This window comes from Candoia aspera, chromosome 2 (genome assembly GCF_035149785.1).
Source record: "Candoia aspera isolate rCanAsp1 chromosome 2, rCanAsp1.hap2, whole genome shotgun sequence".
NCBI classification, from domain to species: domain Eukaryota; kingdom Metazoa; phylum Chordata; class Lepidosauria; order Squamata; family Boidae; genus Candoia; species Candoia aspera.
The window spans coordinates 116,136,999-116,150,692 of NC_086154.1; the positions used below are offsets into that span (position 1 = coordinate 116,136,999).

Genomic DNA, 13,694 nt, shown 5'->3' on the forward strand with positions numbered 1-13,694 from the left:
GTTCTACTTACATTGGTTGAGCAAAAGCATTTAAAGAACATAGATTCACAGCCAAGAAAACATAAGGTTTGTGAATATTGACATTTAATAAATGCAGAGAACAGTAATTAATGCAGAAAACATAAAAAGCTTGATTGGAGATCTGTGTACCAGGAAGGCAGACAGAGGAGGAAAACAGTAAGAAGAGGAAATAGGATTTAATCTACCACCACTCTCCTCTTTCCCTCTTCCTTCACAGGAAGAGCAAGGCCAGTTCTAACTTCAGGGGCTTGGTCTGTCTGCAAGAGAGCCATTGAGCCACTAGAGTTTCTGTTTTCCTGTTATGGGATCTGGGACATCTCTTTTTTCTTCTGCACATCATGCTTTTCCGACTGTGGCAAGAAAGGATGTAGAAAAAGTGACAGCAGTTGTAGAGAAACAAATATTGTCCTGTCTTGTCTTCTGCCTGTGAGTGTGCAAAACGTTTTGAACTCAAACTGTTTTGTGCTTGAAATGCTCTGCTTCGAGTTTCTGCAGGTGTTCCAACCATTCCCAAAGCATTTTGAGGTGGAAATGGCCCTCTTCTGAGCTTGAACAGAGCTTTCTGTTGGTTTGAGACACTTCCAAAACAATTGAAACAATCCTCAAGGCCACCTTTTTAAACTCCAAAGAGTGTGTTTGAAATTTGGAGTGTTTTGCCCACTCAGGAGGCCATTGTAGCTTTTGCAGAACTAACAATGCCAGAGTCGGACCATTTTAGCATAGCCCAACTAAATGTCTCACTCTGTGAATAGAATGACAATGGAATGGAAGAGACAAAGGCACTGATTTATACAGGCTATCCAAGAAAGAGTTAGGGCACCATAAAGTAACAAATGACCCAATATAAACATTGATTTATTTGTATAATCATTTTGCTGCTTGTATGCTGAGCATGGTATAGTATACTAGTATAAATATTTTAATCAAATAGTTTGGGTGATATACATGGTTCAGAAAGTTGTTATTTTGGGATACCAGTCTAGACATCTATCTATCTTACTTCTCCCCCACCCCATCCCGCCACCCCCCACCCACTTTAGTGCTGCTATTGTCTCTGTAGGTTATGGATGCTGCGTGATAACACTGCTACACCACTGACAGCTTAACACTGGGTGTGAAAGCTGGGGCATCTTCTCCCTGTGGCCTTCATTTCATAGCATTGAGTACTGACAACTGACGTTTCTAATCTACCTGACTGAACAATATGATCCTTTTTTCTGCACCAGTGTCAGGTTTTTTAACAGCTTTGCTCAATTTGATGGCCTTGAGTTCTGGTGGACTCTGATTTCCATCATTTGCAGGCAATGTGACCAATGCCATTTGCTGCCTAGGATGATGGGAGTTTATAGCCCAACAAATCTAGAGAGCAACAGCTTAGGAAAAGCTGGTTTAGACCATGGTTTATGTTTTTCAGGTAGCTGGTATGCACACAAGAAAGGGGGTATATGCTCTTCGCCTTCAAGCAGTTCACCGTCAGCTTCCAATTGACCTGTGCACAAAGAATCAAATATTGGTGCTTCCATCTTTCATCCTGTTATTAGAGCTCCATTTTCTGTTCCGTGTCAATGCATATTGCTAATACAACCCTTGCAATTCCTCCATGAATAAGTGCAAATACACACACGATGGAGCTGCAGCTGCCCTGTGGAAATCAATCAATTTTATTTATGGCCAAAAGACCTGTGGAAATCCTCTTTTGATTTTTTTATTATTTGGATAATTCTGGAAGAATGTGGAGCTCCCTGCAAAAGCTCCTGTTTGAATATAGCTGGTATTGTTATTAGTAGTAGCAGTAGTAATAGTGATCAGTAATAATAATTAAATGCTTTAGATACTAGTCACCTAATAATTAAACTAAAAGGATCAAATTCTGCAACATACCACAGTCTGAGGAAAAGGCAAGACCTAAAGAAAAGGAGTGAATGGTAAAGATCAAAGGATCCTGCAAAAAAGATATTATTGAAACATTCGCAAAGAGAGATGTGTATGTGGGTGCTTTTGGAAATAGGCAGCATACAAATAAAGTAAATAAATACATTAGTTCCTAAGAAAGGGGGCAGTGAGCATGAAGGACAAATAGAAGAAATTAGTGATGGTCTAAGCAGGAGAAAAATATCTGTAGAACAGAAATAATCAGAAGGTAGATTAAGAAGGAAAAAATAGGTAAGAAGGACTCACAGAGCGAAGAAACTTTAAAACAAACAGTAATAACTAGTAGATCAAATAAAGCAAGCAGGTGACTAGATAAAGAAATAACATCCAGTATAGGGGTTATAAAAACAAGGAACAATGAGTAAGCTTTAATAAGAGAAAAAAATCCCATGTGCAGAAATGGAAGAACCAAAGTGGAGACGGTCAGAGGAAAGTTTAACCAGCACTGAAGAGGCCAAAAACAGGTAGAGCAAAAAAAAAAATCAAATACAGAGAGTAATGTAGAAGAAAGGAGAAGAACTAGGAGAACAAACAGAGCTAAGACAATGTCTTGATGAATTCCAGATACTGGAGGTTTGGTCAAGAAGAATGTACATGTCTCTGACAATCAGCAGTTACTCTGCAATCTGGTTGGCAGGCCTATGAATTTCAGTCCAGACTATGGCAACCGTAAGACAACAAAGCCATACAAGTGAAAATTCAGCTCCTGAATTACTTCCCCAAAAGCAGAGGGATTAACAATCAGGCCTTTTTGAACATTATCTGAAGTGGCCAACATAAAGTACGTCTTGCTATTGTACAAAGCACATTTTACGATCAAAACAGACTAGTTTCATAGAGGAATACTCTTAAAATCTCATTGCCACTTCCCGGAAACGTTAAACTTCGTGTCCTTAGGTTGAGTGTCGATCTTAAATGGATGTTCACTTCTTTCTTACCTTATCTTCAAAGAAGAAAGTAGTATCATATTCTGTCTCACATTTACTCAGGAACAGCGGATCTCACACAATTAAAATTTCGTTTAACAATTGTTTGGTATGAGAAACTTGGTAGTATAGGATATATGTTGTTCCTCTTTTCATAAATAAAAAAAATCCCTGTGCTTAATATTGAAAGGACTGTTCAGTTTCTGACATGGGCTAACAGCATTTGTCTTTTTTTTTTTTTGTTTTACATGTTCAGGCTGTCTCCTTTCCCTCTTCTTTTCTGCCCAGGTGCTTCTCTCTTCCTAACCCTCCCTCACCCACCCAGGTTTTCTTAGCTTCCTTATATGGAAGTAGTCAGTCAGTCAACCCTTTACTTGCCTTCTGCTAAAACAGTGTTCTTCAACCTTGGCAAGATGTGCAGACTCCAACTCCCAGAATTCCCCAGCCAGCATGCTGGGAGTTGAAGTCTGCCCATCTTATTAAAGTTGCCGAGTTTGAAGAAACACGGTGCTAGGACAGCCAGCCCCTCTTTCATCGCAAGCCCTTTTGTCTTTAGGCCTGAAAGATTTGTTAAATCAGCTCCGTAACTGGGATAACCTAAGTCCTGAAGACTATTTGCTGGGGAGGGGAGGGGAGGGGGGCAGAACTAAGGCTGGGTAGCTTAAGAGGATGAAAGAATATGAATTCAGAAAAGAAAAAGGAGACCTGGGGGATAGTGGCCAAAAGCAAGCCACAAAGGAGAAGGCAAACCAAATTAACCAGATGAAATTCCAGTGAAGTGAAAGCAGAGAAACCAAGGCTGAAAGCAGTATTGGGGGTGGGGGCAGCTCTCCCAGTTCTGCCTCACTGGTGGGACTGGTGAATGGTAAGGATGCCCTGAGAAAAAGTTACAGACCTAAGAATGAGTGATGATTGTGACACAGCAACATCACGAGGAAGAAGGCTCTTGCATTATCTTGCAGTATAGGGCTCCACGTTTAGAAAAATACAAGGAAAAATGTGAGTCAGAGCATGGCACAGAAATAAGATTAGAGTGAAAAGGAATGCAAAAGAAAGGGCCTTCATTTGGAGAGACACCTCCAGCCATTTTTCTAAAGGCACTCAAGCAAATGGGCAGCAGTGGAAAAGGCCAAAGACCAGTTGATCAAGCACTCTTTTTTCCAGTAGAAAAGTTCAAGAAATCTTTCAGCCCTACCAAGATGCTGACAGTGGTATGGAGGAGGAGGAAGCTGATTTTGCCAAAATGTCCCCTCCTTCCTCCTCCCCCCACCCCAACACACAAGATATCACAGCATTACTAACTGCATGAAGTTATCAAGGCTGCTGCTCTCAGGAGCCTGACTGGCCGCACCTAAACAGAAGTCCCACTTCTGGCCTCTTCCCTTTTCAGATTGGAGGGTGTCTGTCCTGGAGCCCTTGGGGAGTTACCTGTCCTGGTTCTCAAAGGATGTTAATTTTCCTCACCAGCTTCTGGCAAGCACACACCACCCCCGGCCGCTGGCAGCAGCAACAGTAGCAGCACTCAGGGCTTCTTTAGCGTCTGAGCTCTCGATGTGGGTGAAGAAAAGCATTTTTAACTACCAAGCTAAAGATTTCCCATTACCGTCTGCTACATTTCAATATTGGCCTTCAAATTATTGCACTGACATTCAAGGCTTCAAGCAGACTTATTGCTGCAATTTTTGTGATTTCTTTTTTCCAGCTATTTGTGGTCATTTCTCTTTATGTTCAAGAGAGGCTGAGGTCAGAATTGCCTGGAATTTAATATCCTAACAATCTGATTTGAAACTCTTTGTAATTATGGTATCTGTTGAATGACTCTCCCTCCACTTTCAAAATCAGTAATTCTAAAAAAAAGTCACAAACATAGCAGTCTTAAGGTACTGCTGCACATTTGAGCCTGTCTGTAATGTGCTTTAAGTTATTGCACTTAACTTTGAGGCTGGAAGCCAGACCTTCTCCCTACCAGACTTTGCAATTTGCCCAAGCCAAAGCTGCTTATGCTGAAAAGGGATTGAGGAGCTAAACCTAGCAAGGTTTAAGCCCTGTTTTGTGGAGTACCATCTATGACCCTTTGGGGGCAAAATGAGTGCTCTGGCCTGGGACAAGGCAGGTGTTCTCAAACTATGCAATGCTGCAACCCTTTACCAGAAAAGATTCTGGATGACCTCCCTCCTGAATGAAATCAATCAATAAGTTGATAAATAATCAATAAAACTGCTGGGTTTGGGAAATTGTTCTGACAAGCGGCTAGATCCATGTGAGTTGCCATCTCTCAGAACTCACTCAGCTTTGTTCCTGAGATGAGACAAATGGAAAAACCAGGCACAGTTTTTCTGATGATGGATACGTAGTGTGATGGTTTGTGGGAATGACCTTGAGAGACAGGAGGAAGAGGTGCAGATTAGACAATTGTCATGCCAAAGGTATCTCAGTCCACAGAAGCAGAGGGGGCTTGACTTGCATGATTGATATTAGCCCATCGAGGTAGTTCATACAGAAGCCCAGCCAGGAATACTAGTTCTGTCTTTATTGTAAGGTTATATTAACAGAATCTTGCAAGTCTGAAACTATCTCTCCCCTCATTTACTTTTACTCTCTGGAAAACTAGGGAGGGTCCCTTCTGAGACGCTTCCCACTCCCCTTTTGTTTCTGTGGACTGATACACCTTTGGCAAGATGGTTCTCTAGGCCGAGGCTCTTCCTCCTTTCCCCCAAGGTCATTCCCACAGACCATTACACATAGTTGGAGACAGAAGAATGAATTGATTCATATGCATTATTTCCTTATATATGAATGAGCTCAATCAAGAGTATGCTCATGCTGATTTCTGTAATGTCTAGAACTTTGTGGATGCTCCCTGAAAAAGAGGCTCACAAGGATTAACAAGGGAAAGGAGAAATGTTGATAAACTAAGCATTAACTCTGCACTTGCTTAATTTGGTGCTAATTAATAGTTTCTGTGATGCATAAAGTCTATTCTCCATGTTGGGACAAGTTATTAATAGACCATTGTTTTATCTGTCTGCAGCGTAAATGGAGATGTCCGTTTCTTTGATCCAAGAATGCCAGAATCAGTAAAGGTCCTTCAGATAGTCAAAGGACTAACAGCTTTGGACATTCACCCCCAAGCCAACTTATTTGCATGGTAAGATCTAAAGGTTTTCAGCCAAGCAACATCTTGTTCCTCCAGAAGAGGAAAGAATTAATGGGAAATATGATATATCTGGACTGCAAAAATTTGGACAACCAATAGATGGCAGCAAATGGAGTTTATGTATCTCTTTGCTACCATCTAATAGTCATCTGCTTTTTGCAGCTCATAATCTCATACTTTTATTTTTGATATAAACAACACATCATCTTTCCTTTGTTTCCTGAAGCTGTGTTTTAACTATTAAATTTTTCTTCAAACTCATAGCACCTTGGCTTTTGTTCATTATGGTTCACCTGATGGAAGAAGCATTTTCTTTATTGAGAATAGTCAACATACTGTATCCAATTTCATCAGCTTGCTGCTTGAGTTATCATATCAGACCAAAGTTGCATGTTCTGCTCCTATGCTTGTGACTTCTGTTCAGCATCTCCATCTTTTGCCACAAGATAGTTTTTTGGCAGGATTATGTTGAAGATTCAAAGTTTTTTTTTTAATCACTTGGTTGGTATGGGCAGTCTTGGAATCCATGGTTGATTAACAGAATAGAAAAGGTCTGCTGTACGTCTTGGCCAGTGGAAGGTTACTGTTGTTCTGTTTTCCTTTGCAGCGGTTCTATGAATCAGTTCACTGCAATCTACAATGGGAATGGTGAGCTGATCAACAATATCAAGTATTACGATGGCTTCATGGGCCAGAGAGTAGGTGCCATCAGCTGCCTAGCCTTTCATCCACATTGGGTCAGTCTCCCTTCTCTGATATAGAACATCTCTTTAGAATTAGATAAAAGTTCTTAAAAGGAGGGTTAGTAAAGATATCCAGAGGGCATAACATTAATTATAGTTTTATGATTTATAAATAGCATTACAAGTTATTAATAGACCATTGTTTTATCTGTCTGCAGCGTAAATGGATTATTATTCTAGTTTTGAGCATCTTATGTGGTGGCTAAGAAAACTTGGTTCCGAAAGGCAGCATAGAATTTTAATAATAAATACACGTGTACATACACGAACACTGTTCATTCTACAAAATTCAAATGCCATTCCTATTACTAGATCAGTAATAGGAGGATGTAGTTTCTGATCTCTTTCAGATTTGATGGATGGAAAGACTTGCCTGATACATGTGAGAATATTTATGGGCAACTTTTGTGCATTTTTTTTTAATAAAAGTAAAATCCAGTCCATAATTATGAGGCAGCCTGAGCTTGTCAGTGTTCCTGGTCTTTCAGTCAACCTAGTGCACATTTTGTTTACTCGTGTGGATGATGTCTGAGCACATACCCAGAGGAGGCTTTCTGTAAATTGCAGAAGGTCACTTGATGACCTCATGGCTATATTGTGTATACGTTTGTTTTTAATATGCCACCTTTTCCCCAATCCTGGAGAAGTTCCCAGTGATTTCCTGGACTTCACTTCAGAAAAGCAGGTAGATGTTTGCCTGCTTTCTGAATCTCCCTGGGCTGAAGAGCAATAAACAGGAGATGCACCCACCATTAACACTGGGAAAGAGGGCGAGGGATTGCCTGGGCAGTGACAGCTGATAAACTTGATGAAACAAACTCACTGGGATGCTACAGCCAGTCCCTTCCCATTTGTGGGAGGAGGAAGGTTATTGCTGAGCACACATTTTGGCTGCCAACCAAGGCCAATCAGAATTAATACATCCCCCACTTCTACGTGGTAACGTACATTCTTTTCTTCTTCTACCCGCAGCCTCATCTGGCAGTTGGAAGCAATGACTACTACATCTCTGTGTATTCAGTAGAGAAACGAATCAGATAACAGCGTGTGACTGCTTTGTCAGGGCAGGACATCTTCTGGCAAGCGAACTGGCTCACTTACGATGTACATAGTGAAAATATGACTTGAATGTTTAGTGTTGGCTGCTGCTGCTGCTGCTGCTGCTGTGCAACCCCATAACTTGAACATTTTTTTCTTCCTGACTTAGCTACTGATGATTCTGCATCAGAAGGGAGGGAGTGAAGCATGGTTTTCTTCACAGCCAGAACTTCCAGGAACTACTGGAAAGGAGAATTTAAGTTTTCAGTGAGTTCCACCACCGCCACCACCACTAATGACTGCTTCTCTGGTTGTTTAAACTATGAGACAACTTCTTCTCAGAAGAGGGATGGGGTTTCCTCTAAATCAGGAATGAATTCTGAACATACCTACTGTTCCACTTACTCTTCCTAGAAAGTCTGTGGCTGCTACCTGTTTTGTGCCAAGTGCTAGCCCTGGCAGTTGCATGCTAGCAGGCTGCCAGGCTTGGATAGTCCATGTGTATCTTCCCACTCTGTATGCCACTGGCCATCTCTGTCATTCACTGTTGTGCTGGAAATAAGAGAAAGAATTAGTGGGAATCTTAAGGGGGGGAGAGAGAATGTTAATGCTGCAGATAATAGAGTTGGCTGCCACTGTGGAAGGGAAAACAGGAAACTACCCCAATTTCTGTGGTGTTCATTGGGAAACAGGTGTACATCCAAGAAGCTGCATCAAAAAGCATTACAGGGCAAGAGACCTTCCCCTTTTATGCCCTCTCCATCCTTAAGCAGTGATCCTCTGCTCCTTTTGCTCATGGTAGAACCCTTAAGCACAAGAAATGGCCTGCTACCTCTGCATAGACGGTAAAGATTTCACTTGTTGTACCACTGCCTTAAATCCTCCCTCCCTCCCTCCCTCCCCAACTTCTGCAACTGTTTTGCAGAAGTGCTATTGATCAGCTTAGTAATGGATGCAGGTACTTGCAGCAGGCATACAGACCAGCGCCCAAGTAGAAGTCCTCCTCTGCTTCAGACATTTGCACAGCGGCAAGCTCTGTATATGCCTAGGACTTTTATATTTGCAGGGGCATGTGATCACTGCACAGAACTGTTGATATCCCATACTATGGAGACCATCATCTGGCCAGAGCCTAAGAGAAATAATATCACGTAGAGAACTGCCTGAATAGCTTAAGGCCCAAAGATCAGAAGGCCTTCCTTGAATTGTGTGAATTGTGCCTGAATTGTATAACTCTTTTGGCATTGGCTCCAATGGCAGATGTCCACAAAGCTGTGGAGAAGCATGAAAGTGAAGTCTCATGCCCATGAAGAGCAGGGAGCCATCCTCTTCATCTTCTATATTATGGAACGAGCTCTGTCTTGCTTGCAGAGTCCATCTCCTGGTTCTCATTATGAAGCCTGCTTTGTGCATAGTTTGCTAGCTGAGAGCCATTGCCCAAGCTGCAAAGTTAGTGATGGAAATAAACAGGTGGTGATTCTTCTACACCAGGTTGCTGATTCGAGTGTCAGCTATGCTGGAACCTTTAACCTTTGCCCGCCCCACCCCCTGCCATGCCTGTCCCTCTCTTAAGTGGCAATTAACTCAGGGAAGGTTAAATAGATGATTGTGCTCCTAAGCATCAAGCCGGAGTCTGGGATCCATTTACAACTGACTTAACCTACGCAATTAAAAACAAATGAGAATATGATTTCTTTTTAGTAACCTATATCCAATGTGGTTATTTCAAGAACAAGATTCCTCGTGCTTCCTCTCAGCTTGCATAGCCAAAGCTAGGACTATGGTAGTCTTTCTTTCAAAAGCCACCATTTGAAGGGGAGAGCTGTGCTTTTTTTCAAAGATCTGAGATGGCGATCCAATCATGAAGTTTAACCAAAACTCTGGAAAGCATCCAACATACACAGTTCACGTCTCTATTTATTTTCAGGAAAATGGAAAGGAAAAATAAATGCATTTAATAATAAACCACCAGACGATTGTAATGTGAGAGTAAAACAATTAATGAAATAAATGTTAATAAAATGTAAATGCCAGAACAAGCCCTAGTCGTTAGGGTTTTCTGTTATTTTGAGGCTGTGGAGGAAACCCAGGGAAGGAATGGGGAGGGAGAGGGAAGGAGACTCTCTGCAATTTCAAGCTGACTTCAGATGGTGGCTTTCCTTTCTTTGGCAGAAGAAAAGCTTTGACACTCCTCCTCTGCCATCTTAAATGTCTGCAAGAGCTACAGCTATTCTTTGATTTTCAAAGGGGGTGGGCAGAAATGGTGGGGGTGGGGGCAGCCTGGAAAATTGGCTGGCTCCTGTTTGCCTGTGATCTACAGCTCGCTCCAGAGAAGAAACAGCAAACCGGGAAAGAAATGAATGTCCGCGAGCCAAATAACTCCAATCTCTGCCTGCCTTTACACCAGTGGTGCTCGTGCTACTATTCTGACCCTTCAAGTGTGGTAAAATACATAAATAAATTAGTTAGTTAGTTCTTTGGCAAGTATGGCATTCAGAAGAAATGGACCACCTTTTAGTTTTTGTTGCTTCTGGGAATGACACAGTTGAGTTTCTTGCCTTAAGAAAGCATCAAAACTGCCCCAAAGAAAAGCATGTGAATCTGAAAATGGATACCTTGGGTGAATGTCAGATGGATGAGAGCACTACCAACTGGATGTGCTTCCTGGTCTTGTAGGCAGCCCTCAGAAGACAGAATTGTTCATTTTTTTACATCTGTTCGTTTAATTTTTACGCCTTTATTATTTTTATAAATAACTCAAGAGGGCAAACATACCTAATACTCCTCCTCCCTCCTATTTTCCCCACAACAACAACAATCCTGTGAGGTGAGTTGGGCTGAGAGGGAGCAACTGGCCCAAGGTCACCCAGCTGGCTTTCCTGCCTCAGGAAGGACTTGAATGCACAGCCTCCTGGTTTCTAGCCCAGCACCTTAACCACTAGACCAAACTGGCTCTCTTTACTTTACTCTGTTAGTAACATAATACATTGGCTCTAAATATGACTTGCATTCTGCCCTCCCCTCCACCTTTCAAACTAGAAGAAGCTACAGGTATTGTCAAGCCTCTGATCACATTGTGTGATGAATACAAAATAGTATTTTATTTGCTATACTAATTAGTAGTTTAATGCAGGGGGTCTTGTGCTACATTCAAAAAGTCAGGGATACTGTAGTTCAAGCACTATTTTGTGTATCATGCTTTACTACATAGAGATCCATACCAAGAAGCCCAAGTGCTACTTTTTGTAACATATAAAGGACAGCACAAGACACTCTTGTTGTCATTTTCATATAGAAATCCGGAGAATTGTGAGAACTGGTTTACAGCCTTCCCCAACTTGACACACTGGAGATGTATGGGATTGTGATTCCAATTATCTGCAGCCAGCACAGTCATGTTTGTTGGGAGATAGATTTTGTAGTCCAACAAAACGAGCCAGGAGCTATTTGGCCATAAACTTCCTAGATAGTCCTTTACACGCTGTTCTTAAATTCATCTCCCTTTCTTTAGCACGGTAGAGTAATAATGATCACTATTAATAGGGTTGATACAAAGATTGCAGGAACCATGGAAGTGCTTTGAAACCTCTAAAAGCAATATACAAATTAGGGCACATGTTTCTATATAGATCTTCCTCAAGATTGTGTGCATTGTTCTCTCTCCCATTTTATCTTTCTTTGCAACAACTATGTTACAAAGATACAATAGATACTGGCTGGCCCCAAATCACCTAGAAACACTGGCTGAACTTGAAGCTAATTAGTCAACACTCTAAAATACTGTTTCACTAGTTTATGCAAAACATTCTGTGCTTGGATTATTCTGTGTTCAGAACAGCCAAATCTGTGCATGAATCAAGGCATGCATGTTCTATCTGGGCATGCAGAACACACATGTTTGGAAAACTGTGGAAGGCAGTGAGGAAAAAGCAAAGCCACCTGCAAGGAAAGAAAGCGCTGAAAAGATTAGGGGGAGAGGCAGCTGCATAGGCCAGTTGGACATGCCATGATTGAACTCTGACCATGGTTAAGGCAAGGAAGACTGGTGAGCAGATCTGCACGGGCCATGTGGAGGAGAGAGGCAAAAGGCACACCAACCTTGCTCCATTTGCCCCACAAGACCGTCCAGAATTTGTCTGGGATGAAACTGGAAACAAGTTGTTCCAGAATTCAATTAACTGAACTGTGTACAGCATAGAGTAGTTCAGCTGAGTGTCCAAATCAATATGTGTGTGTTCCATCCACAGAACAAAACACTTTGTTTGTTTCATGTATACTTTCATTCTGCCAATAGGAAAAAGAAAAAGAAATATAACTGTGAAGCTGAAACCTGTAATAGGAACTCAATCAACCGGTCTGGAATGGAAAGTAACAGATTCAGCATGATGGGGATTTTAGCCTTTTTAAAACACATTATGGTATTCTTTGCCTATCAAAGGGAACTATTCTTACAAATTTAAGTTGCAACGTTGGTTTAGTGGTTTTGATAGAATAAAAACTTCCTGATCAAAATGACCACAGCTTCTGGATTGTGAGGGGAAGGTTATGCAACAAATGCAAAATATGTGTGCTGTTTAATTTGTTTTTAAAGTCAATCCTGGCCTGGCAAATTGCTTGCAAACAGTGTTAAATGTGGGTGCGGCAGGATAAAAAGTCTTGCATGCAAATATCCACAATGAAATGCCGCCACAATAAAGAACAAAAGACTAATATGTCTGTCAAGCTTGTCTAAAGCTTTTTAAAATTAATTGACATGGTGCTTTGCTATGTCTTACTGGAAGTAGTTACCATGGGAACTATAAATGAGCTCAGTCTGTGGTGTATGTTTTAATCAACTGCAATGACTATACTAAATTACTGATAATTTTAAACAAGAAGCACGCCCATCAGTTATGCCTATTATGTTCTGAGTCTTCTATTCAGTAACTTGTGGTTGTTGTCCTAGATGGGTAGCAATCATATTTCAGCAAATTCTGTAGGGAAGCATTTGTCCAGTGATCACACATGCTCCAATTACCTGTTTGCCCTTACTGTTAAAGTGTGGAGTGCTCGTTCTCCATAGTTTTATTGGTGCACCCCAATCCTAACTCATACTTGGTGGGTAGTCCTTCTCAGCTTTCCTGATATTTGTTCATTTCACCTCAATGCCATTAACATAGAAATATGCCTATATCACTGACTTTCTATTTAAATCCCACAGGGATGTAGCAAAGCTATCCACAAGTTGTTTAAAAAGGCAAATATACCCTTCCGTCAAGCCTGCTTCCTGATGACTAAAGACATGGGAGTTATGCTTTCATGGCTATAATAAACATGAAATCACCAGTTTTGGAATGTGTGCCAACTCACATAGGACATGGGACTCAGATGCGCGCCAACTCATTTGGTCAGATAGCTGGGAGCTATCCACTGCTACCCTAGAGCAGTGTTTCTTAAGCTTTTTGCTCTCAGGACCCCTTCCCACTTTTAAAAATTGTGGAGGACCCCAAAAGAGCTTTTGTTTGTATAGGTTATAGTTATCAATATTTACCATATTAAAAATTAAAATTGATGCATTCACTGCCACTGTTGCTTCTCATGATTGTTTGATGGGATTTTAATATTTTATTATTTTTCAACATAGGCTGACAAATAGATTTGATTTTGTGGACCCCTGAGACGGTCTTGGGGGACCCCCAGGGGTCCTTGAACCACACTTTGAGAAACATTGGCCTAGGGCAACTTTAGTTCTGCCTGGAAAGATACTTCAATTTTATCAGGTCAAAGGATGTATTCATATGGATGCTTTTCAAGGTGAGTTTAAAATACATTTGGTATGTATTTTGGTATGTCTGAAATTTTACCACTTCTACCATCTGATGAGCTATAGTATATATT

General features: G+C 41.2%; 1 protein-coding gene across 3 annotated transcripts in view; it reads left to right on the top strand.

Moving 5' to 3' along the window:
- The window catches only part of RPTOR (regulatory associated protein of MTOR complex 1), a 420,855-nt gene extending 410,999 nt beyond the window's left edge, over positions 1–9,856 (top strand). For 2 of the 3 annotated variants that reach the window (XM_063293407.1, XM_063293409.1), the window contains 3 exons: positions 5,911–6,027; positions 6,644–6,773; positions 7,752–9,856. In XM_063293407.1, the coding sequence (XP_063149477.1) occupies positions 5,911–6,027; positions 6,644–6,773; positions 7,752–7,820 (316 nt within the window). In that variant the 3' untranslated portion in view covers positions 7,821–9,856. Of the gene's footprint in view, positions 1–5,910; positions 6,028–6,643; positions 6,774–7,426; positions 7,724–7,751 lie in introns of those variants that run through there. The other variant, XM_063293408.1, reaches the window with a different exon arrangement.
- The last annotated feature ends 3,838 nt before the right edge of the window (positions 9,857–13,694 follow it).